The sequence below is a fragment of the Salminus brasiliensis genome, chromosome 2, assembly GCF_030463535.1.
Source record: "Salminus brasiliensis chromosome 2, fSalBra1.hap2, whole genome shotgun sequence".
NCBI lineage: Eukaryota > Metazoa > Chordata > Actinopteri > Characiformes > Bryconidae > Salminus > Salminus brasiliensis.
The window spans coordinates 49124892-49151607 of record NC_132879.1 but is presented as its reverse complement, the minus strand read 5'-3'; the positions used below and the strand labels follow the sequence as shown (position 1 = coordinate 49151607).

General features: G+C 39.5%; 1 protein-coding gene across 1 annotated transcript in view; it reads right to left on the bottom strand.

Annotated features, from left to right (window-relative positions):
- LOC140549426 (scavenger receptor cysteine-rich type 1 protein M130-like) overlaps window positions 1-19648 on the bottom strand; it is a 39928-nt gene extending 20280 nt beyond the window's left edge. Inside the window, exons 1-14 of the mRNA XM_072673068.1 lie at window positions 19431-19648; window positions 14620-14733; window positions 12857-13047; window positions 12444-12758; window positions 11990-12313; window positions 11514-11843; window positions 11058-11363; window positions 10860-10925; window positions 9914-10210; window positions 9781-9828; window positions 9530-9694; window positions 9305-9400; window positions 8680-8742; window positions 3673-3735 (exon numbers count right to left, since the gene is read on the bottom strand). Of these exons, the coding sequence (XP_072529169.1) occupies window positions 3673-3735; window positions 8680-8742; window positions 9305-9400; window positions 9530-9694; window positions 9781-9828; window positions 9914-10210; window positions 10860-10925; window positions 11058-11363; window positions 11514-11843; window positions 11990-12313; window positions 12444-12758; window positions 12857-13047; window positions 14620-14733; window positions 19431-19648 (2596 nt within the window). The remainder of the gene's footprint in view (window positions 1-3672; window positions 3736-8679; window positions 8743-9304; window positions 9401-9529; window positions 9695-9780; window positions 9829-9913; window positions 10211-10859; window positions 10926-11057; window positions 11364-11513; window positions 11844-11989; window positions 12314-12443; window positions 12759-12856; window positions 13048-14619; window positions 14734-19430) is intronic.
- Between the last annotated feature and the right edge of the window lie 7068 nt (window positions 19649-26716).

Here is a 26716-nt window from a genome sequence, read left to right as displayed (position 1 = left end):
TGCTACATGGGCTGTCCCGCACTGTTCAAGCAGCTGCATGAGGTTTTTCAGTGGACTAATCTACCCTCCTTCCCTAGTTTTATTAAAAAAAATAAAAAATTAGTATTTTTTTTTTAAATAATTCTATACACAATTTTTCTCTTTAAATGAAGAAACCAGCTGTTATTTTAAGTTTTACGCCAGTATTTTTCAGCTTTCTGTCAGCCCATCTAAGACCAATTCACCAATTCAAGGTCCACAGGCTCCTCGGGACTTTTCAGTCGATGTTGGGTTGGTTTCAGTGTTCATGTACTTTCTGTTCCTCCGTTGTTTTTCTCACTAAGGACTTTTATGTTGACAGCGGTCGCAGTAAGACGCCATGTTTTCTGTTTAGCTCTGATTCGTTTCACCTGAGAGCACAGGGAGCACAGAAGGAGCAAACGCAGAGGCCTCGGCGCCCAGAATTACTCTTGCGATGCCCAGCTGTGAGGTTGTCTTCACGGTCAGGAGACTTCTAGGAGAGTCTACAGGTTTCGGTCGTGGATGCTCTATCGGAGCGGTTTCACGGTCAGAAGGAGGTCGCTGTCCGGGTCACCGGCTGGTCTCCACTGGGTTTTGGTGTCCGGTTCTCTGGGCACTCTAGTCCAGTAAGTTTCTCAGCGCCTGACGAGCGCGGTTTTGGGCTGAGGTTTTGTTTGCTAGATAGTTTCATTGGTTTCTTTGAGTTCTAGTCTTCCTCCCTCTGTTTGATTTGTCCATTCTCGCTTTGCTCCCGGGCTGCGCTCCAGACTCAGGTGGTCTTCCAGGTTTAGCCCCAGTTCTGTTTTCACCTGTTTGTTTCTGTTTCTGTTTATTGGACCCTGTACTTTGCTGCCTCGTTTTGTTGTTTGTTTGGTTTTATTATTAAAGACTATATTCTTGCATTGCTCTGTCCCTGCGAGTGTTCCCTTGTCTCGCCTAGCCAGCATGACTTTCCTAAATGAAGTAAATCTGTAATATTTATCTGTAATAAAACATGTAAATACTATAATAATATTAATAATATTAATAATAATAATAATAATAATAATAATAAATGGGGTGATCACCTAGAGCGGGGTTTGCGCTTCCACAACCACGTGACCATCGGCCCCAGTGCAGATCAGCTGATCTCAGAGTGAAGCTGAAGACTGAAGAAAGTCTCGCGGGAATTGAACCCAGGCCGCCGCGTCGCGACTCGGAGGATCTGCAGCTTCATGAACACGACCGACAGAAGGGGGCTTAAAGGGGTGGGTTTAAAAACGAGTGGAAAACACAAACCCTGCGTGTAGCGCGAGGAAAAAGGCGGGAAATCAAACAAATGCAAACATAATTTTGTAATAAAGAGTCAAATTTATTCAAGGACAAATTCTTCAGTTTTATAAGAATAGTTTAATGATGGTTAAAATAGTCAGAAAAAACATTGTAAAAATAATTTACTCTGTAAAAATGTACACCAGTACATTTACAAAACTTTACTATATTCTTTTACAGTTGCTGTTTTTTAAAGATGCATTGCGACCGCGAGCCTTATATTTATTTATTATTTAATTAACTTATTATTGTGATTATTTGGATATGATGTAATAATTATAAGAATATCATCACCAGATCATTGTAGAAGTGCTCTTTTCATCAGTTTAACACAATAACAGATCATTCATTTCTCTTCTATAAATGTTTTATTAATAAGAATAAAAAGCTGCCTGATTTCAGCACTGCAGCACTGAAAATAGAAAGCTGTCTCTCTGATCATCAGGGGTTGAACTGAGGAGCAGCTTTAACCAATTATTTCTCACCAGAACATATTTCACTACTTTACCCTCAGAAATGATGAACAGCCCTTTACTGGAAAACAGTCACAGCCCTCATCTAGACTAATCTGCAGCTTTTATGGTAGCAAATGGATAATTATCTAAATCCTTCTAATGAGACTTTAAATAATGAATAATTAACTAATTACACTTAAACTAATTAACTCACATAAGATATGAAATGTTTTCATAAAGATAAAAAGTAAAGTAAACTAAAGTGTAAAACAGTTTGAATGAATGAACTGTGATCTATAATGAAATGATCTATAATTTAATCTATAATGAAATGATCTATAATTTAATCTATAATGAAATGATCTATAATTTATTCTATAATGAAATTATTTGTTGCGTCTGAAGAGGTTTGTATGTAATTTTCTGAAGAAGGACAGCGGCTGTGGTCTCTCAGTCACATGATTCAGCTCAGTCTGAGGCTCCTCCTTCACATCCTCATAATCTGTAAAAGGAAAGAGTCATTTTTAATGAGTGGAGAGCAGCGTCTCACAGCAACACTTTATTATCAGAGGTTTTTCTCACTGTTCATCAAAACATCACTAGAATAGAATGATGTGGGAGAGGATTTAGAAAACCCAGTTCAACCCAAGGTTTGATTGTTCAAACATTTTGCTCTTCTTCTCCACACTGTGCTGCTCTTCATTTAAATCCCTTAATCCACCTTTTATTCCTAACACTTAATCCACCCTCCACACATCTGTAATGTAGCAGTGAACACATGATCAGTCTCTCACCTTTCACTCCTACATCCTGTTCAGCAATGATGACATCATCATAGTCCACTGGTGTGTCCACTGGTGTGTCCTCTAGTGTGTCCTCTAGTGTGTCCGCTGGTTTGTCCACTGGTGTGTCCTCTAGTGTGTCCTCTAGTGTGTCCACTGGTGTGTCCACTGCAGCAACATGAGAAGATCAGTTATAAGAATAAGAAAGATTCAGATTGTAGAAGTTTGTAATGGTTTCTCTACATGAATAAAATCTTACTGGTCTTAATGGTGGAGTTTGGTTCAGTGGGAACAGCATCATCATAGTTATCTGACACGTCTTCTGTCAGAATGTAGAGAGAAAGCTCATTAAATCAGCATCAGTATCATCAGTGACTGTGTTCATGCTGGAGATTACAGTACTGTTACATTACAGTCATACCTGTTACATCAGCTGACCTCTGATCACCACTGATGACATCATCATAACTCTCATCAATGTTCTCTAAAATAAAACAGAGATATTTAAAACATCTAAACCAGGTTTTTAGGACACTGTGTTTCCCAGGTGTTTCAGATATAACCGCTGAACAAGGCAACGTATAACCCACTAATTAACCATTAGGACCCCCTGAAAAATCTCCATAGTGTAAATGATCAGGGGTCTCTAAAAAATAAACCTAACGTCTTTTAGAGCTGTTTAGACTGCTGAGAGACTGAGAGAGCATGATGTGCCTTCAAATACGTCTTCAACTGCACACTAGAAAACCATTAGAACTGAACTGGGTATTTCTGCACCTTTTCCATTAAAACCTCATATTTGACGCATTGTGCTCAGAAGCTTCTTCAATTGAAACAGTTGTCTAGTAGTGGGGCTTAGTGAGTGGTGAAGAGCCGGTCAGGCTGTTAAGCTTCTTAACTGAACATTTCGCAAATGCTGAAGCAATCTGAACCTCGGCTTGATTGGGAAGCTGTCCTGAATCTGTCCCACCATTAAAAGTCTTTACTTGAACACTAACTGATGAAGTCACGTCAAATGATCTATTACATTTAGAAATGTATTTAATTCTTATCATTTTATCAGATTTTAATCTCTGCTCAATTTCTGCTTCTGTCTGAACTTAAACCCCAAAACAGAAACACACCTGCTTCAGTATCAGGGATCTGTCCAGCAGTGATGACATCATCATAGCTCTCTCCTAGGTCCTCTTTTTCTGCATCACCTAAATCAAAGAAAAGCAGACTGTCTTTATAACCAGGGCATCAGATTTTTACACTGTAGTTTAATGTAAAATCAAATCAGGAGATTCATTAATAAAGGAACTCACTTATCAGACCACTGGTGATGACATCATCATAATATTCAGTCTTTACTCCAGTCTGAGACTTTTCTGAAAAAAAGAAGAAAGTTTATGTTTTAATTACATTTAGAAATTAATATAAAATATTTAAAATAAACAAAAAACAAAACTCATTTAATTGCAGAAAACAGTGGAAACTGAGTTATTATTGATTAGAGGAATGAAGAATGGGAGCCTGGAACCAAGTTTAAGAGATTAAGACACTTCAAACATCTTCAGATCTAAAGATCAGTCAAATCTTTAAACAGTGAAACAAACTAGACTCACTGTTAAAGACAAAGAGCAGCACATGTTACTAGAAAAGCACAGAAACTCAACCTGGATCATAAGACCTCTGACCTGAGAGATGCTCCTCATCCACATCATCATATCCTGAACGCTGTTCTTCAGAGAGGATACTTCCTGTTAGAGGAGATCAGAGCAGTCATGTATTTCCTCATTAAGATCAGCACTGAATCATCAGGTTTTCAGAGCATCAGCAGCTCCTGTATAAAACTAGGGCTGTTAATCATACGACCTCATGGATCTAAAGCAGCAACTGTCAATGAAATCATCACTGATAGCTGCTCTAATGCGCTGTGTCTCTGTGAAACATGGGCGAATCTTATCATCTTATCCTGAAGATCTTGAGCAGCATTCTAAGTAAAGTAGCCAGCAGATCAAAAGACACATGATAAAGCCACTGGCACATCAACCGACATATCCTCAGACAGCTGGCACACGTTACATCAACCAGCACATCTTAAAGCAGTTGGTACTTCAACTAGCATAAACAATATCATGAGATATTAGAGAGAGATCATAATGTTTATGATACATATTCTATCTGTCAAAATATGAGGCAGGTATTGTTCCTTTGTCGACCAATAGAAAATAGATGGGAGCTGCCACTTTGTTCAAGACTAATTGTCCTCTGTTCCTAAAGGATAGCTAAAGCTGAATAGACCTAAACAGATGTGCTCAATTTTGACAGATAAGTTTAAATAAACATAATATAGAAATCTCGAGTAATTTAAATATGATGGGGAACCTTGGGTAAAGGTAGTACTGGCCAGATTAGTAGCGCTGCAGGTGGTGAAGCGCTGCAGGTGGTGAAGCGCTGCAGGTGGTGCAGCATGTGTCTACAAATGTATCAACATGTAAAAAGGACATTTATCGTTGAGTGAACTTCACCTTTTTCCTTGTTTCGCTCCCGGTGCGTAAAAACCTCCCAAAACTCATAAACCCGCAGCACAAACCTAAACCCCCACCCTGTGTGTAAATGCACCAGAGAGCGCACAGACTGAAATACAACAGCTGTAGAGAAAAGCAACCACGGCTCCACAACTCAGATCTGATTAATTACAATATTTAGATCTGATTAATAAATCTAGACCCTGGTGATGAGACTTTTAGCGCGAGGCAGGTCGGTTAGAGCTGCTCTGGTTTCTGTGTAGATCTGCTCCGCGCTTCAATTCAAAACCTTGTATCTCAATGTTTTCACTTTCACATGATCTGGCAGTTTTTCTTTACACTGGGTCACACTGTAAAAAATCCTCATTTTATGGGAAAAGTAATTTTCTTATTATATTGTAAACAGAACCGGGTACATGTACAGACACTATCTTTAAATTAACAACCCAACTGCTATTTGAAAGTATTATCACAATAGTTACACATTATATTCATTTATTATTTTTATGATGATTATTATTATTAAGGAGGGAGACTATATTATTTATTCAGGACGTTTCTGCTTTAGTAAATTACTTTTAGATTAATGTAGATGTAAGATGTAGGTGTTTGAATTCAACATTAATATAATCAATAAAAATGTTCCAAAAATCGGCACAGTTCCCTTCACCACCGCAAACCTCATCTATTTATGGATTTTACTGGTAAACACGGATACATAAACACACAGAGTGGTTAAAACACAGGGATGCGTAAAAGCGCACAAACTGCATAAAACACAAGGGTGGGCAGTGGGGTCCCTGTCCTCTTGCACAGTTCAGCGTAGCGGGAGTCTTTTGGTGCACATGAGAAGAGTGCAGTAACACCGCTGTTAGTTTTATTTAGGATCTTCATCTACATTTTAAACTAAATAAAAACACACTCCTGTAGATCACACAAGATCCCCTACCTTACTGACAGTGCGCTCCTTAGTGTGTGTGAGTGTTTAGTGTGTGTGTGAGTGTTTAGTGTGTGTGTGAGTGATTAGTGTGTATGAGTGTTTAGTGTCTGTGAGTGTTTAGTGTGTGTGAGTGTTTAGTGTGTGTGTGTTTAGTGTGTGTGTGAGTGTTTAGTGTGTGTGTGTGTTTAGTGTGTGTGTGAGTGTTTAGTGTGTGTGTGTGTGTTTAGTGTGTGTGTGAGTGTTTAGTGTGTGTGAGTATTTAGTGTGTATGAGTTTTTAGTGTCTGTGAGTGTTTAGTGTGTGTGAGTGTTTAGTGTGTGTGTGAGTGTTTAGTGTGTGTGAGTGTTTGGTGTGTGTGTGTTTAGTGTGTGTGTGAGTGTTTAGTGTGTGTGTGTGTTTAGTGTGTGTGAGTGTTTAGTGTGTGTGTGAGTGTTAGTGTGTGTGAGTGTTTAGTGTGTGTGAGTGTTTAGTGTGTGTGTGTGTGTTTAGTGTGTGTGAGTGTTTAGTGTGTGTGAGTGTTTAGTGTGTGTGTGTTTAGTGTGTGTGAGTGTTTAGTGTGTGTGAGTGTTCAGTGTGTGTGTGAGTGTTTAGTGTGTGTGAGTTTTTAGTGTCTGTGAGTGTTTAGTGTGTGTGAGTGTTTAGTGTGTGTGTGAGTGTTTAGTGTGTGTGAGTGTTTGGTGTGTGTGTGTTTAGTGTGTGTGAGTGTTTAGTGTGTGTGTGTGTTTAGTGTGTGTGAGTGTTTAGTGTGTGTGTGAGTGTTAGTGTGTGTGAGTGTTTAGTGTGTGTGAGTGTTTAGTGTGTGTGTGTGTTTAGTGTGTGTGAGTGTTTAGTGTGTGTGAGTGTTTAGTGTGTGTGAGTGTTTAGTGTGTGTGTGTGTTTAGTGTGTGTGAGTGTTTAGTGTGTGAGTGTTCAGTGTGTGTGTGAGTGTTTAGTGTGTGTGAGTTTTATAGTGTCTGGGAGTGTTTAGTGTGTGTGTGTGAGTGTTTAGTGTGTGTGAGTGTTTAGTGTGTGTGTGTGTGTTTAGTGTGTGTGTGTGTGTTTAGTGTGTGTGAGTTTTTAGTGTCTGGGAGTGTTTAGTGTGTGTGTGTGAGTGTTTAGTGTGTGTGAGTGTTTAGTGTGTGTGTGTGAGTGTTTAGTGTGTGTGTGAGTGTTCAGTGTGTGTGAGTGTTTAGTGTGTGTGTGTGAGTGTTTAGTGTGTGTGAGTGTTTAGTGTGTGTGTGTGTTTAGTGTGTGTGAGTGTTTAGAGAGTGTGTTGAGACTGTAATGTTAAAAAGCTACAAATGAGTGATGAGACTTTCAGCGCGAGGCAGGTCGGTTAGAGCTGCTCTGGTTTCTGTGTAGATCTGCTCCGCGCTTCAATTCAAAACCTTGTATCTTAATTTCTTTACTTTTAACAAGAAGAAATTCTTATTTTGTAGAAAAATTAATAAAGCAGTAGAATTGTGTTATTGTAAACAGAACCGGGTAAATGTACATTATCTGTAAATTAACAAACAACTGATATTTAGAGAATTATGACAATAATTACAAATTACATTTATTTATTGTTTTTTTAAAGAACAGATACAATATTAATTATACAGACCTTTTCTGCTTTCTCAAATTAAATTAAAACATATTTTAATTACGTTACTTTAATTAAATTTAAATTTCCAAATTAAAATAATCACCTGTAATTAAACATGCAGCTAATTATATGAAGGTTTATGTCCATACTAATATTTATATTATTTGTAATTTAAAATGTCTGTAAGGAAACGCTGCCAAACAAAAACGGACAAAAACATAAAATGAAATATCCTGTTTTAATTTCAGTGGAAAAACTATAAATTGTGTCACACTGTAAAATATCTTAATTTTATGGAAAAGAAGAAAATAATTGTTCTTATTTTATTGTAAACAGAACTGTATTGTCATGCCTGCCCCTGTTCTGTTTATTTAAGTATTATGCCAATAATTACAAATGATATTAATTTGTTCTTTTTAAAAGAGACTATATTATTTATTCAGTACATTTCTGCATTATTAAACTACATTTAGATGAATGTACATGCAAGGCAGTTTGATTTTGATTATGAATTAAACATTAATATAATGAATAAAAATGTTCCAAAAATCGACACATTTTAATTCACCACAGTGAAACTCGTGCATTTATGTATTTTACAGGTAAACTCAGACACATAAAAACTGCGTAAAACAATAGGAGGAACAGTGTGCTCTCTGTCCCCGTGAACGTAACGCAGGAGCGTTTCCCCTTCCTTACTGACACGTGCGCTCTTTAGTGTGATGAGACTGTAATGTTAAAGAAGTGCTGCAATGGATGATGAGACTTTTAGCGCGAGGCAGGTTGGTTTCTGTGTAAATCAGCCCCGCGCCTCAGTTCCAAACCGTGTATCTCAATTTCCTCACTTTTAACACGATCTGTCAGCTGTTCTTTACATTGTACATTGTAATTACACTGTCCAATTCTAATAAAAATAAATAATAATGAACAATTCATCACAATTTTTCCCTTAATTGCCCAATTTGACTGTGTTTAACTGTAGATTTAATCAATAATATTAATTGTAGTAATTATTTAATAATCTAATTTCTTATTGGTCAACATAACACAAACAAACAAACACACACACACACACACACACACACACACACACACAGATAGATCCCCTTACCTGATATAAACTCCTCATCCACGTCCTCATATCCTGAATGTTGTTCTTCAGAGAGGATCCGTCCTGTTGGAGGAGATCAGAACAGTCATGAAACCTGATCAGGAAGCAGATCCTCCCACAAGCCTCTGAGTGCTGAGATCAGTGTGAACTGAGCTGAATACTGGACTTCAGTCAGTAGATGAACTCAACAGACACAAGCTTTAACCCTCACTGACTGTCAGTCACTTCTCGATTCCTCTGAGGTTATTCACTCACTCACTAACTGACTCACTAACTGACTCACTAACTGACTCACTCACTCACTAAATGACTCAGTAACTGACTCACTTACTGACTCACTAGTCACTCACTCACTCACTCACTGACTAGCAGTAGTGGTTCTAGCTTGGACTAGCTTGTTAAGTTTATGAACACACACACACTCACTCTTTCTAATTCTAACCATCACACATTCATTCCCTCACAAACATCCCTCCCCCTGCTTACACCAGTTTCCCTTTGATACATCCCATCATATACACAAGCAAGCATGAACAAACACACACACACCTGCGGTTAGAATTTGGTATTCAGGTTAAACTGGTAATAGCTGTACAAATGTGATGTGTGCACACAGAACACTCACTCCGCTGAGTCGAGTAATTTCTGTTGGTGATGTATCTGGGGTCGATCTCCTCATAGATGTCCTCAGGCAGAGTCTTCTGCCTCCTCTTAGAGAGCACTGTGAGAGAGACAGAGAGAAACATGGAGTCAGTTCAGTAGAAGATAAGACTGATGACAGACTGAAGGACTGATGATGTTTAGAGAATGTACAGAAAGTGGATTGTAGATGATCTCTGAATCTCCCTACCTCTCCTGAACACTCTGTTCTGGTTAAACAGCACAACCAGAAGCACTAAGGCCAGGAAGAGCACCGTTCCCAGCACCAGGAGAGACACTGGATAGATGTAGGGAACAGCTGATGGAGGAGTTTGTGGAGTAGGGTTTGTTCTCCTTACTGTGAGACAAATTGGAAATAAAAACACAGAACTGAAACTGTGTAGATCTGAACAATCTATTCACAAACATTTAGAAAAATGACCTAAGAGGTGAAAAGGGTACCGGTGGTGGTGGAGGTGGTGGTTGTTGTAGTCGTAGGCACAGATCTGTCTGTAAAAACAGAATAATTATGATCTGTTGATTTTAATATGATTTAGTAAAAGTGTTTATATTGGAGTCAGACGGCTCCTCTGACCTGCACAGGTGACTCCAGCATTGTGGGAGCAGTCAGTGTCTTCCTTCAGGGAATGAGAACAGTCCCACAGGTGAATCTCATTCCCTTTACACTTCACTCTGCTCATCCAGATAGTCTTTCCACCAGGATGCTGATCTGCACTCAGCGCAGGACCACAGCCTAGCTGCCTGCAGACCACCTGAGCGTCCTTTATGTCCCAACAAGTACCACAGACAGACCCCCATTCAGCATTATGAAACACCTGTAGCATCCCAGAGCAGCTTCCCTTTATTCCTGTCAGCTTGATAGGCAGGTGCTCTACATCACACATAAGGATCAGAATTCTTAACAACTGAACTGAAATACATTAGATTATATTTCCAGTACAGTCTATCCTACCTCTAATAACTACCCTTCAATATTCTTACATAAATATTATAAATTATTGAGGAAGTCAGGCTGATATTTGTAACATAACTAATACTCTGATACTGAACCAGCCAGTAGTTAGAACACACCCATCACACGATGCTACAAGTGCTGGAAGGGTGAAGGCCAGCATGTTCACATGAACCTTCATTGCATAATTTCTGAACTGACACACTAACACAACACTGGAGAGATTAACCTTCTTGAAGGGAAGCACTAATGGCCAGTTCTCTTACATCAGCCAACAGAGAGAGGATGGTTATAGCATCACCAGGGGTCGAAGCAGCAATGTCCTGATGATAGACCCAACACTTAGACTGCTGCCCATGATTCAGTTTGACTCACGGTACTGGGTGCACAATTCAGTACACTCATGAAAACTTTGAACATAATTCGAATCAAGAGAAATGAGAGCAGTGTCTTCATGTTGTTGCATAATCTAGTACTGATGCTAAAGCTGTGAGGGGGGAAAGTGTGAAATCACGAATCTGCAGATATTGTTTTCTCTTAAAGAGATGAATGAAATGAGGAGTCTTACTTGAGCATGGTTTCTGGTACCGAGATGAAGAGCATGTCTGCTGAGTCTGTGACTGGCTTTGGGAAGCTGTGAATGCAAAATCCAAACTCTTTAATCACTGTCTAAAATCAGACTGATTATTCTGTGCTGATTGTTTTACTTGTGTTGATACATTAAACCATGCATACAATAAAGAACATATAGAGAGGAACTGCTTACTTGCGCAGGTAATCTGAGCCACCTCGTTGGTATTATCACATGTGTTCTGTCCCCAGGGGGAAGATGGACAGTGCCACAGAGTGGAGTCAGTTTTCCTACATCTCACATTATCCAGCCAGTTAGGAGCTGATTCCACTCTTGCTTTGGTCGAGGAGTCACTGCCAGTTTTTCCACAGTTCAGCTCCTGACAGATCAAATTTACTGTTTCTTCAGTCATCCCATTTATACACACATTCCCCCAGGTTCCATTGTAGAACACCTCCAGATTCCCCTCACAGCCCTCAGTGAGTCTGAACTCTTTAAACTCTGGTGGGAGAAGAAAGCCTGTAGTGAATTCCTTTGGAAATACTTGGATCATCAGGTTGAAATATGCTGTACTTTTATTTCAGTGTTAATCACTATCAGCATCAACTGTAACACAATGTTTAAAGAATAACAGCAGTCAGCAGGTTTCACCTGAGCACACGACTCCTACATCATCCTTGTGTCCACATTCACCCTCTCCACACAGCTCATATGTGCAGTTCCACAGAGACGTCTCATTCCCCTCACACTCCACCTCATTTAGCCAAATGAGTCCAGTTGCAGCTCCAAACTGGGCTGGTACCAGAGTACTGAGAGCCACACCACACTGTAGCTGTCTGCAGACCACCTGTGCATCCTTAATATCCCACAAGTCATCACTCACTGTCCCCCATGAACCATTGTGGAAAACCTCCAGCCTTCCTGCACAGTCTCCCCCAGAACCAACCAGTCTGATGGAGCTGTGGACACGACTAAACCTACCTAAACATGTGCGCACACACACACACACACACATCGTCTTCACACAGCAAAATAATTGTTTTATCGATGTTAAAATCATAATTTGTCCAAATGACATCAGTCCCCTGAGAATGTTAAAATACTTTTAATACTTGGGTAACTCTCACCAGAGCAGGAGATGTACAGCTGTTCTCTGGAGCTGCAGTTGACTTCTTGTGCACTGCTGCAGTTCCCCAGATGAGCTTCACTCCCAGAACAGTTGAAACCCGTCACACACATGTAGCTGTGTTCAGAATTGGATGGAGAGGAGCTGGAGATGCTGAGCACAGAGCCACAGCCCAGCTGTCTGCAGACCACAGATGCCTCAGACTCACTCCAGGAGTCCATCAGAACTCTCCTCCAGGCCTGCCTGAAGTACACCTCCACCTCCCCCTCACACTCCATTCCTCCAGACAACCGCACTTGCCCCTCATGCAATGCCAGAGAGGAACCTGAAGAGGAAAATAATCACTTATCTTAAAGCTTTTCTGCTTGTTTGAGGTGATCATTGTCTCACAGTAGAACAGTGTTCATTAACACAGAGTTTTACTCCAAGACACAGTGAACCCATTCAGATCTCACCATTGCAGATGACTCCAACATCCTGTTTATGAGAGCATGCAGTTCGACTCCATGATGAAATGGGACATTTTGACAGATGTGTTTCGTTCCCCTGACAATCAAACACATCAGCCCAGATCCGGCCACTCCCCTCCCCAAACCAGTCTGACCCCAACACAGCCACAGCATTCCCACACTTCAGCTGACCACAGAGGACACTGGCAGCTCTCATATCCCAGCTTACATCACACACTGTACCCCACTCACTGAGGTACTGGAGCTCCACTCGACCAGAACAGGAGTCTGAGCCATCCATCAAGCGAGCCTGAGTGTGACCTGATTGAACATCATATAACAGGAATGAGCAGAGACTGGGTGATTGTGGTAATAAAATGTGGCAACGTTTACCAAAGTTTTAAATATTCATACTGTACCAGAACACACCAGTCCCACATCACTGTCATGAGAGCAGCTGTGTTTGAGTGAAGATGATGTTGGACAGAGAGTAATGTCAGATTCCTCCCCTCTACACTGAAGCTCCTCTGACCACACCTGACCCTCCCCTCTGCCAAAAGCAGCTTCTCCCAGCACCTCCACAGGAAGCCCACAGCCCAGCTCTCGACACCTCTGCATCCTGCTGGTCAAAGCCAACATTACACACCGTTCCCCAGGTCTTCACATACACCTCTACTCTCCCAGAGCACAGATGAGGACCATCGGTAAGTCTGGACTTCCTGTGACCTGTGTGTAGTTAAATCACATCCTCTTTTTTTGTTGCAGAAACAAAATGTATTTTCAACAATATGAATATTATGAAGCTGTGTGTAAGATGGTCGCCTTGTGGTCAGTAGGTGGTTACTCTAACTAAGTAAGCAGTCCTGAATATTATCTAATCTAGATATGCTCCTGATCCTGACTCCTGAAGTGAATGCAGACCTAAACAGCAGCAGCATGTTAAAGACATTTCCTCACACAGTGACCACACTTCTCTGAGTGAGGTGATTTCCTTCACAGAGTTAAAAGTGAATAGTGAATCCATATTTACACAGATTCTCGAGATGCTCTCAGACACCAAGTCTTTAACTCTGGCAGAGTTAGCTTTGGTATATTTGATTATTTGGCATATTTACTCTTTTACTTCATACCACAAGCTCTGAACAACAGCTGCAGCCACAGTCTAGCCTGCAGCCGGGGAAGACTGAAATTCTCAGTCTCTGCAGTTTCAGACACTACAGGCTGTTCTGTTCTCAGGATCCTTCAAATACATTCCCAAATGTGTGTTCATGTTTTTTAGTAATGCTTGTTTGATATTTGTGGTAAAGTCTTTGTTGGGAATATTAATATTGGAAAATGAATCATTAATCGTGTTTATATTGATTATATTATATAAATGAATCATGTAATACATATATTAAGAATGTTCTTGGTGACATTTTGTGCTGCAAGCTTTTTGGTCCTCTATATCTAAGAACATTCAATGGAAAAGTGGAAAATAATAAAAAGGAAAACAAAGTATCATTTAACGACTCCATCGAATTTATCTGGTAAACCTGTTTTAGAAAGATTTCATTTGGAGATAAAAGAGATGTATTTCTAAAGGTAAAAGACTTTTATTCTCTTGTTTTATCACTATTTACTGTATTTCCTCAAGACTGTAGTGGATACATGTGCACAGGTGTGCAACCTCACAGGTAAAAAAGCTGTGTTGTGGGGATTCATATATCAGCAGAATGATTACAACAAAGAACGTGGATGCATGCAGGTAAGTAGCTGATCAACACTACCTTTTCTCAATAAGCTCTATAAGCTTTTCTAAGGGGAGGATTATTATTAGCTTCACTGTAATACTGTACAGACATTCTGTCATGAACTTGTGTTTCAGAACCGCTGGTGTAAAAGATTCAAGTTATTCAGTTCTAATTTACACTCGAACCTGTTTATTAAAATGAATCTAGTGTGAATCTCCTGGTGATATTTAGACAAACTGTTGTTCAGGATGTGACGACTGAGTGCATTTTACCTGACTCCAGCATCTTCACCATGACCACAGTTAGGTCTCTCCCATCGTGATCTACAGTTCTTTAGTGTAGACTCGGATCCAGTACAGCCCACATCCATCCAGATTGGTCCTGATCCTGGTCCAAAGTGAGCATTACCCAGTGCATCTACAGCCTCTCCACAGCCCAGCTCTCTACACACCACTGCAGCATCACTCTTATCCCACTCATCATCACACACTGTTCCCCACTGATTATCATGAAACATCTCCACTCTTCCAGCACAGCGACTTCCACCATTCTCCAATCTCACACTGCCTGTGTGAGAGAGAGAGAGAGTGAGAGAGATTACATTCAGTACAGTGTGGAAAAATGTGTTTGATTCACCAACAAATTATTTGATCAACTAATGAAACACCAGCAGGTTCATTTTCTCTCAGACTTTTGTAGATCAATCAGTCACTCATGTGGTCACACATCCTGGTCCTGGGAATATCAGGGACTGGACAGAAGTGGCACTAAATGATGAAGAAGTTTATAAGTAGTTTAGAGCAATGTCAGCTTTCACTGTACAAACTTCATCAGACTATGAGGAATTCTCCCCACCCTATCACCTGTTCCTCAGTCAGCTGATAGATTAGAGTGGATGTGGAAAATTACAGGACTCAGGACAGTGTGGCTTTACTGGATGCTGTAGATGCTGTTTGTGATGACGTCACAGCAGAAACATGAAGTGAGAAACTGGAGGGTCTTTTCCCACATTAGTTGCTCATTTTTAAATAATATAATAATATTGAGCTGGATGCGTGGTGCAGAAATGCTGTTCTAATTCAAATGATTGCAGGTGTCAGTGCTATGAACTTGCTGCTTGTGTCATCCTGCTCTGCAGTGTTCTGATGTTACTGGTTTTGAATTGTGTCCTTTGTACAACCATTGACCTTTCTGATCTACAAGCATTTTCTACCCACAGGGTTGCTGGTAGTTCTTCACTTTTCACTCTATTTTCACTTGAAGCAGTGGTGTATGAAACCCAGGACAGCTGTTCTGGAGGTGATAGAACCAGCATGCAGAGAGACAATGTAGAATAAACGGGAGCATTATAGAAAACCAATTATTATTTATTAACTGCTAAATGGTAGAGTTATTAATTTATTACTAAATTACTGCTAGTTCAATAAATTATTACCAGAATAAATGTGATTTCCTGGGATTTTCACCCAGGACTGTAGAATTTTCTTAACTGATTGTCTCAATTTAGACTCCACCATAAAGCTTGATTTGCAGTCCGGTTCAGAATTAAATTCAGACTCAGTTCAGAAGGCAGTTCTATTTAACATATAACAGCTCAAACAACTCATCTTAATAATATTCTAATCACATTCTCAAGATTGTAGTGGATACATGTGCAAAACTACACAGGTAAAAAAAGCTTAGAAGTATTGTGGGGATTCAGATTTTAGCAGAATGATTACAACAAAGAACAACAAATGAATGCATGCAGGTGAAGTAGCTGATCAACACCTTTTCTTAATAAGCTCTATAAGCATATCTCAGGGGATGATTATTATCAGCTCACTTCTTTTTACTGTAATACTGTACAGACATTCTTTCATGAACTTGTGTTTCAGAACCGCTGGTGTAAAAAATTCAAGTTATTCAGTTCTAATTTACACTCAAACCTGTTTATTAAAATGAATCTGGTTTGAAGCTCCTGGTGATATTTAGACAAACTGTTGTTCAGGATGTGACAAATGAGTGCGCTTTACCTGAACAGATGACTCCAGCATCTTCACCATGATTACAGTTTGATACTCCCCATCCTGCTGAACTACAGTTCTTCAGTGTAGACTCTGATCCACTACAGTCCACATCATCCATCCAGATTGGTCCTGATCCTGATCCAAAGTGACCTTCACTCAGTGCATCTACAGCCTCTCCACAGCCCAGCTCTCTACACACCACTGCACCATCACTCATATCCCAGTTATTTCTACACACTGTTCCCCACTGTCCTCTATGAAGAACCTCCACTCTCCCAGCACAGCGACTACCACCATCCACCAACCTCACACTAAACACTGTACAAGAGAGGGACAGAGAAAGAGAGAGAGAGAGAGAGAGAGAGAGAGAGAGAGAGAGAGAGAGATTACATTCAGTACAGTTTATAAAAATATGTTTGATTGTAAGGGGTAGCTCTAGGTTGAGGCCTCCTCCTACCACCAGGGGGGGCCTCGAGTCACGCCTGACAGCAAACAAGCCCAACGCACAACACCTGGGCAAAGGGCTATATAAACTCCCAGATTCAGTTGCTCAGAGAGAGAGAGGGGGGGGGGATTACATTCAGTATAGTGTGGAAAACTGTGTTTGATTCACCAACAAATTATTTGATCAACAAATGAAACAGATTCTCTCAGACTCTTGTAGATCAACCAGTCACTCATGCTGTCACACATCCTGGTCCTGGGAATATCAGAGACTGGACAGAAATGACACTAAATAATGGAGTAGTTTATAAGCAGTTTATGAGTAGTTTAGAGCAACGTCATCTTTCACTGTACAAACTTTATCAGACTGTGAGGAATTCTCCCCATCCTACCACCTGTTCCTCAGTCAGCTGAAAAGTAGAAAATTACAGGACTCAGGACAGCGTGGCTTTACTGGATGCTGTAGATGCTGTTTGTGATGACGTCACAGCAGAAACATGAAGTGAGGAGCTGGAGGGTCTTTTCCCACATTAGTTGCTCATTTTTAAATAATATAATAATACTGAGCTTATTATCTTTTTAGATCACTGGATGCGTGGTGCAGAAATGCTGTTCTAATTCAAATGATTGCAGATGTCAGTGCTATGAACTTGCTGTTTGTGTCCTTCTGCACTGCAGTGTTCTGATGTTACTGGTTTTGAATTGTGTCCATTGCACAACCATTGACCTTTCTGATCTACAAGCATTTTCTACCCACAGGGTTGCTGGTAGTTCTTCACTTTTCACTCTATTTTCACTTGAAGCAGTGGTGTATGAAACCCAGGACAGCTGTTCTGGAGGTGATAGAACCAGCATGCAGAGAGACAATGTAGAATAAACGGGAGCTTTATAGAAAACCAATTATTATTTATTAACTGCTAAATGGTAGAGTTATTAATTTATTACTAAATTACTGCTAGTTCAATAAATTATTACCAGAATAAATGTGATTTCCTGGGATTTTCACCCAGGACTGTAGAATTTACTTAACTGATTGTCTCAATTTAGACTCCACCATAAAGCTTGATTTGCAGTCCGGTTCAGAATTAAATTCAGACTCAGTTCAGAAGGCAGTTCTATTTAACATATAACAGCTCAAACAACTCATCTTAATAATATTCTAATCACATTCTCAAGATTGTAGTGGATACATGTGCAAAACTACACAGGTAAAAAAAAGCTTAGAAGTCTTGTGGGGATTCAGATTTTAGCAGAACAATTACAACAAAGAAAATGAATGCATGCAGGTGAAGTAGCTGATCAACACCTTTTCTTAATAAGCTCTATAAGCATATCTCAGGGGATGATTATTATCAGCTCACTTCTTTTTACTGTAATACTGTACAGACATTCTGTCACGAACTTGTGTTTCAGAACCGCTGGTGTAAAAAGTTCAAGTTATTCAGTTCTAATTTACACTCGAACCTGTTTATTAAAATGAATCTGGTTTGAAGCTCCTGGTGATATTTAGACAAACTGTTGTTCAGGATGTGACAAATGAGTGCGCTTTACCTGAACAGATGACTCCAGCATCTTTACTATGACCACAGTCTGATACTCCCCATCCTGCTGAACTACAGTTCTTCAGTGTAGACTCTGATCCACTACAGTCCACATCATCCATCCAGATTGGTCCTGATCCTGGTCCAAAGTGACCTTCACTCAGTGCATCTACAGCCTCTCCACAGCCCATTTCTCTACACACCACTGCAGCATCACTCATATCCCAGTTATTTCTACACACTGTTCCCCACTGATCATCATGAAACACCTCCACTCTCCCGGCACAGCGACTACCACCATCCACCAACCTCACACTAAACACTGTACAAGAGAGGGACAGAGAAAGAGAGAGAGAGAGAGAGAGAGAGAGAGAGAGAGAGAGAGATTGAGAGAGAGAGAGATTATATTTAGTACAGTTTATAAAAATATGTTTGATTGTAAGGGGTAGGTCTAGTTCGAGGCCTCCTCCTACAACCAGAGGGAGGCCTCAAGTCATGGCAGACAGCAAACAAGCCCAACACACAACACCTGGGCAAAGGGCTATATAAACTCCCAGATTCAGTTGCTCACTGCTGCATCTTTTGTCTCTGGCTGAGCGTTTGTGACAGCCAGTCTCTCGAGTGAAGGTTGAGTGTGTCTCACTCTCCTTCATGTGTTTCTTCTGTGTTATTCCCCCCTCTTTCCCTCGAGTTTGTGTGTGTGCGCGGGTTTGCACACATACACTCTGAGTACAGGAGAAAGCAGCTTTAGTAAAGCAGCAGGTCGTCCGTTTCACGACTGCATTTGGGACCGTTAGTCAAGTGGTTGTGGTAGCTCGCATGACGGCCCGTCAAAAGGGCGGCCTGGGTTCAATCCCCGCTCTAAGTCTTCTTGCACTACAAACTTCATCAGACTGTGAGAAATTCTCCCCACTCTACCGCCTGTTCCTCAGTCAGTTGATAGATTAGAAAAGTGGAAGATTACAGGACTCAGGACAGTGTGGCTTTACTGGATGCTGTAGATGCTGTTTGTGATGATGTCACAGCAGAAACATGAAGTGAGGAGCTGGTGGGTCTTTTCCCACATTAGTTGCTCATTTTTTAATAATATTAATAGCTATTTTGTCTGTTTAGGTCACTGGTTTACAGAGTAAAGATACATTCTGACACTAAAACAAACAGTCACATCTTTTGGCAGGAATAGTGCTGATGTATATTAAAATGAATCTGGTGTAAAGCTCTGTAATATATAGACATATTATTGGTTAGGATGTGATGACTGAGTGCACTTTACCTGAACAGATGACTCCAGCATCTTCACTAGGCTCACAGTCTGATTCTCCCCATCCTGCTGAACTACAGTTCTTCAGTGTAGACTCTGATCCACTACAGTCCACCTCATCCATCCAGATTGTTCCTGATCCTGATCCAAAGTGAGCTTCACTCAGTGCATCTACAGCCTCTCCACAGCCCAGCTCTCTACACACCACTGCAGCATCACTCATATCCCACTCATCATCACACACTGTTCCCCACTGATCATCATGAAATACCTCCACTCTCCCAGCACAGGGACTGCCACCATCCACCAACCTCACACTGAACACTGTAAAACAGAGAAAAAGAGAGCGAAAGGGATTACATTCAGTACAGTGTGGAAAAACGTGTTTGACTCACCAACAAATTATTGGATCAACAAATAAAACACCAGCAGTAAATAATGGAGTAGTTTATAAGTAGTTTAGAGCAACGTCATCCTTCACTGTACAAACTTCATCAGACTGTGAGGATTTCTTCCCACCCTACCGCCCGATCCTCAGTCAGCTGATAGATTAGAAAAGTAGAAGATTACAGGACTCAGGACAGTGTGGCTTTACTGGATGTTGTAGATGCTGTTTGTGATGACGTCACAGCAGAAACATGAAGTGAGGAGCTGGAGGGTCTTTTCTCACATTAGTTGATGTAATAATATTGAGCTTATTGTCTGTTTAGGTCACTGGTTTACAGAGTAAAGTTACATTCTGGCACTAAAACAAACAGTCACATCTTTTGGCAGGAATATTGCTGATGTATATATTTCAGGGGATATTTAAGGGGGAGATTATGTCAGACATAGACATGTGGCCAAATTTTTGGTACCCCTCAGTTATGAAAAAAAATCCCACAATGGTCACAGAAATAACTTGAATCTGACAAAAGTAATAATACATGCTATGAAAATGAAAACAAAAATCCAAAATTTGCTTTTCAACCATGCTTATTATCAGATTTATTTAAAAAAATAAACTCATGAAACAGGCCTTGACAAAAATGACTTAACTTAATATTTTGTTGCAGAACCTTTTGAGGCAATCACTACATTCAAACGAATCTTGTAACGTTCAATGAGACTTCTGCACCTCTCAGCAGGTATTTTGGCCCACTTTTCATGAGGAAACTGCTCCAGTTGTCTCAGGTTTGAAGGGAGCCTTTTCCAGATGGCATGTTTCAGCTCCTTCCAAAGATGCTCAATAGGATTTAAGTCAGGGCTCATAGATGGCCACTTTAGAATAGTCCAATGTTTTCTTCTTAGCCATTCTTGAGTGTAGCTGTGTGTTTTGGGTCATTATCCTGTTGCAAGACCCATGACCTGTAACTGAGACCAAGCTTTCTGACACTGGGCAGCACATTTCTCTCTAGAATTCCTTGATAGTCTTGAGATTTTATTGTACCCTGCACAGATTCAAGACACCCTGTGCCAGCTGCAGCAAAGCAGCCCCAGAACATAACAGAACCTCCTCCATGTTTCACAGTAGGGACAGTGTTCTTTTCTTGATATGCTTCATTTTTCCATCTGTGAACATAGAGCTGATGTGCCTTAAATTTTTGTCTCATCTGTCCATAGGACATTCTCCCAGAAGCTTTGGGGCTTGTCAACATGTTGGCAATTTCAGTGTGGCTTTTTTATGATTTGTTTTCAACAATAGTGTCCTCCTTGGTCGTCTTCCATGAAGTCCACTTTGGCTCAAACGACGACGGATGGTGCCTTGAGCTTGAAGTTCACCTTTAATCTCTTTAGAAGTTTTTCTGGGCTCTTTTGTTATCATTCGTATTATCCGTCTCTGTAGCCAATGTCCAGGGAGGTTGGCTACAGTCCCATGGATCCTATCTTTCTGAATAATATGTGCAACTGTAGTCACAGGAACATCAAGCTGCTTGGAGATGGTCTTATAACCTTTACCTTTAACATGTCTGCCTATCATTTTCTTTCTAATCTCCTGAGACAACTCTTTCCTTCGCTTCCTCTGGTCCATGTTGAGTGTGGTACACACCATGTCACCAAACAGCACAGTGACTGCCTGTAGCCCTATATATAGGCTCACTGACTGATTACAAGATTGTAGACACCTGTGATGCTAATTAGTGGACATACCTTGATTTAACATGTCCCTTTGGTCACATTATTTTCAGGGGTACCATAATTTTTGTTTAATGAGTTTACTTACTTAAAATAATTCTGTTGAAGCATGGTTCAACATCAATGTCAGATTTTCATTTTTATAATATTCATATCATTTTTATTTATTACTTTTTTTAATACTTATGTCAGATTCAAGTTATTTCTGTGACCATTGTTGTTTTTTCTTTTATTAACCGAGGGGTTCCAACAATCCACATATGTAAATATATTTAGTTGTGTAGAAATAAATGCATTGTGACAAATATCAGATATCAGTATCATCCCACCCTTTTTGTATTGGTGCATCTCTAATATTTTATTCATGTAAAAATTCTGTGAACATTTGAATGTAAATCTGATGAGATGAAATTGGACAGAGACTCGGCTGTAAGCGTTTGGGTAAACAGAACATCAGACTATATGAAGACACGAAATGATAAATGAGGTAAAGGAACACTTTTTAGGACAGACATTATTGTGTAGTCTTGATGAGTCTTGATTTCAGAGGAGTTTGCTGATGATGTTCACTGTTTCACTGATGGATTTATTTTAATTTGAAGCAGAAATTAAACATGATGAGTGAACCATGTCTCAGAAAATGTGTGAAAGCTCTGAATAAAAAGCTCTTGTCTGAGCTGTAGAAAAAGGAGGAGCTGCTGATATGGCGCAATGTGTGACATTTTGTGGCACAGTAAAATGTACAACAATAAACTCCAAACATAAAGAGAGGGAAAGCACTTCTTTTCTTTGTGTTTATAGATCTTCACATCACATTATCGTCCCAAGTACTGCTATTTCTCATCTTCTATTAGCTTATTTTTATAGCACATGTTTTAATGTATTTATTAAAAACTACAATAAAACCTAAACCTGAATGCAACAAAATTAAATAGTAGAGAGAAAAATTTTACAGCAGATCTTTTTTGATTATTTAATGGTGGGAGTTCACTTACCAGCTGTGGAGGGTGTGATCAATGAGGACAGAAGAATGAGGAGCACGCAGCTGTCCATCTCCCTCTGATCTGCACACACTCCGTTCAACTCAGCAGCAGAACAAGCTTCACCTCCACTCCCCCAGAGAGACTGAATACACTGAGAGAGAGAGAGAGAGAAAGAGAGAGAGAGAGAGAGAGAGACCCCACAGCCGCCAATCACACTCACTATGACCTTATTAGAAAGAGGAGAGGAAACCATCAAACATTTCAGTGACAAATCAGAGGAGGCATTATTTTCTTTCTCCATATTTATCAAAAGAGCGTCAGCGCTGATCAACACAACCCCACCTCCCTCTCTAGAGGAGTGTGTGTGTGTGTGTGTGTGTGTGTGTGTGTGTGTGTGTGTGTGTGTGTGTGTGTGTGTGTGTGTGTGAGGAGAGGAAACCCACCAACATACAGGAGACTGACTTCAGAGAGAGGAAACACTCCAGCTTTAATGCTGCACCTGCAGAGAGCTGATCCATACACTGATAAAGCCCCTCCCAACACACACACACACACACACACACACACACACACACACACACACACTGTTAGGATAGATGTGAACAGAATATCACTCAAACTTCACAGCAAATTAAACTGAGTCTAATACAGTTTGTTTGATTCTGCTGAATCGAGGCAGGTGAGATTTTCTTCATTAGATTGTTATGCAGAGCTCTGTGTAAGAAACCCCTGATTAATAAAGGAATACAACAAATTAATTAATTAACAATTTAATTAGCATAATAATAATGATGATAATATTTTAATGATAATGATATACTGTAACACTCATATTTTCCCAGTCTTTAATTCTGCTGTACAGAAGCATTGTGTATCACTGGCTGCAGTTCTCTTTTTTCTCCACTAGAGAGCAGCAGAGCATTTCTAATGTCTATATTTAGGCCTGTAAAGCCCCTGTGTCTCTTTACTGACCTGCTGAGGTTACTGATGGTCCTCCAACATCTCTCCTGTGATCTCTCAGATATACAGAGCTGTATTGTAGCACATTCCTCCTCCTGTGGCTTTCAGGACATAATGAATTGGTCTTAGAATGGATTCTACATGATGTTGGATCAGCAGTGTGGGAATGACTGCAGGTGGCTCTAAGCACCGCTGACCACATGTAATCATATAGATACAGTCAGTACTATGAACCTGCTGCTTGTGTATTTCTGCACTGCAGTGTGTCTGGATGTGATTGGTGTCCATATGCACAACTTTGACCTTTGACCTTTCTGATCTACAAGCTGTTTCTGTCCACCAGGTTGCCAGTTACTGGTAGTTTTTTCACTTTTCACTCTATTCTTAATGACAGCTTGACATAATTGTGTGTATAAAGCCCAGGACAGAGGTTCTGGAGATCTAGAACCAGCATGCAGATACAAATATCACGGCAGGTTTATAGTCACTGATCTGACACATTTTTGTCCATTCTAACTCAACTGAGAATGAATGTATGCTTGTTATGGTGTATATAACTGGATACTAGGTATAAAATTACTCAAAACATTTAATAACTCATGCCATCATTATAATGAAGCAGTGCATCCGTACTGTGGCCTAGCATTCACTGCTGAGGTGAAAGGCCTCAGGACTAATAAAGCATCTATAAAGGTGAGTAAGTGGGTATTTGTGATGGACACATTAAAATTGTACATTTATTAATTACCTATGAGCCATTATGGAAACAGTAGACCAAATTCCGGAGTCTAAACTTTATTGACTTTGATTCTAATTTATATTTGATAACACAAATTATTACTATTATTACTTCTACTTCTACTTCTACTAATGCATTTAGTATTTACCTGCATTTCCTGAATTCCTCTCTATGACACTAAAACACCAGACTGACTGATTCACTGCTCTGATGATTCTGGACGCAGTGAACAGGACTGCAGCTCGACTTTGACCACGCAGACTCAACACCAGCAAGACTTGCTTACTTAAAAAGATACGTTAAAAATATTCACATCATTTATTACAAAAATAAATAATACAATCATTTTAATATAATAAGAAAAAAAAATAATTCATTTTAAAATGTACAAGCAACAAAAAATAAAATAATTAAACCAGTAATTACAACAATAAACAATACAATTGTATTATTACTAATATAATAATGATTTAATTTAATAATACTTATTATTATTATCAATAACAATAATAATAGTTAAATGTACTAATCAAGCTTTTAATAAAATTGTAATTAGTGATACCGTTAGTATCACTTTCACAGATTTGGAGTTGGTGTGACTCAATGATTTGAGTAGTGTAGACACCACACCAGCCAGCAAGTGCCAGCACCATCAGACAGACAGACAGACAGACAGACAGCAGTGTCAAATATCAAATATGAAGGGGGGGGGGTAGAGTAAGCAATATTAGTTCCGTCTAAATCTAGTCTTCTTTGGACAGACTTGCTAAATCTGGGTGCAAAGTCCACACTAAAAACTAATCCTAATTTTAGGAAAATTAAAAATAAGTAGTTTTCTTTTTTTTAAATAATTTTATACACAATCTTGTAAAATTGCAGAAGTTATTTTAAGCTGTTATTGTTATTTTAGTCTTGCCAGTATTTTACTCCTTTCTTAAATTAATCAAATGTATGTAAATCTGCAATATTTATCTGTAATTAAACATGCAAATACTACTACTACTACTACTACTGCTACTACTACTACTACTAATAAGATCCCGACAGCTACTGGGTGAGCTTCCACAACCACGTGACCAGTCAGGAGATCCAGCAGTGACAGACTGAATCTGGGGGTTATAGAACCCTTCACCCAGGTGTTGTGCTGGGCTTAATTAGTGGCCGGGGTGACTCTAGGCCTCCCCCTGGTGGCGGGAGGAGGCTTCGACCTAAAGCTACCCCTTACAACATAGACTTATATCCATACTTACAATTAAACTTTTCTTTGTAATTTAGGGTAAATTTCATTAGTTTAATATTAATGTGTACACTGTAAAAAACTGTCATATTACTGGCAGCAGTAACAGCCAAACAAAAAGCTCAACATTAAAGTCATAAATCTTCATTGAATTTCAGTGGAAAAACAATAAATTTACAGGATTTTTATTAAAGTTTCTGCAGAGAAACTCTTTACTGTTTCTTCCTGAATTAGTACTTTCCCATTGACTCCTGTCACCATCTATTTACACACAGGGTGTGTCCTCCAGTCACTGACACTCACCATCAATGTGATGTCCTCTCCTCAGGACCAGCTCCTCTTAGGCACTTATACACTTTATGTAATGGTTGAGTGTCAGACCTCAGTGCTGCAGCTGTAGGAGGAAGTTTGCAGTGTTTGTGTTGGTGAGTGTGACTCTGTACTGGCTGTTTGACAGGTGGTTGGTTTTGTTGCAGGACTTCCAGCACTGACCCTTTTTAAAAGGGGATTGTAATAATTCATTGTGATGTTGATGTCGACATTGTGACTGTGATGTTGCCAGTAGCCTAATCTTGTAAAATTCCAATTATGCACATTTTACTCAGAACTGAGTGATATAATTTCAGCTATATCATCAGTACAGACCATTTCAGAAGTAAATATGGTTATGTTGTTGCAAAAGTTATTTTGTAATAAAGGGTCAAATTTATTTAACAACAAATTCTTCAGTTTTATAAGAATAGTTTAATGATGGTTAAAATAGACATTAGGAAGAAATATGAATAATTAAACAGTAATTTACACTCAAATAATAATTGATTATTATTACATTATTTATTATTTTAAATAAATTCAATTAATAAAAAAAATAATATCTGCACATTTCCCCCAGAACGTACTGAACACCTCTGAGGGTACATTTATATCGTTTGTACCTTGGTGAACAAAACTCATATGAAACTTATTAAAATCACTAATTATTGTAATTGTTTGGATATGATGTAATAATTATAAGAATATCATCACCAAATCATTGTAGAAGTGCTCTTTTCATCAGTTTAACACAATAACAGATCCTTTATTTATCTTCTATAATAGTTTTATTAATAAGAATAAAAAGCTGCCTGATTTCAGCACTGCAGCACTGAAAATAGAAAGCTGTCTCTCTGATCATCAGGGGTTGAACTGAGGAGCAGCTTTAACCAATTATTTCTCACCAGAACATATTTCACTACTTTACCCTCAGAAATGACGAAC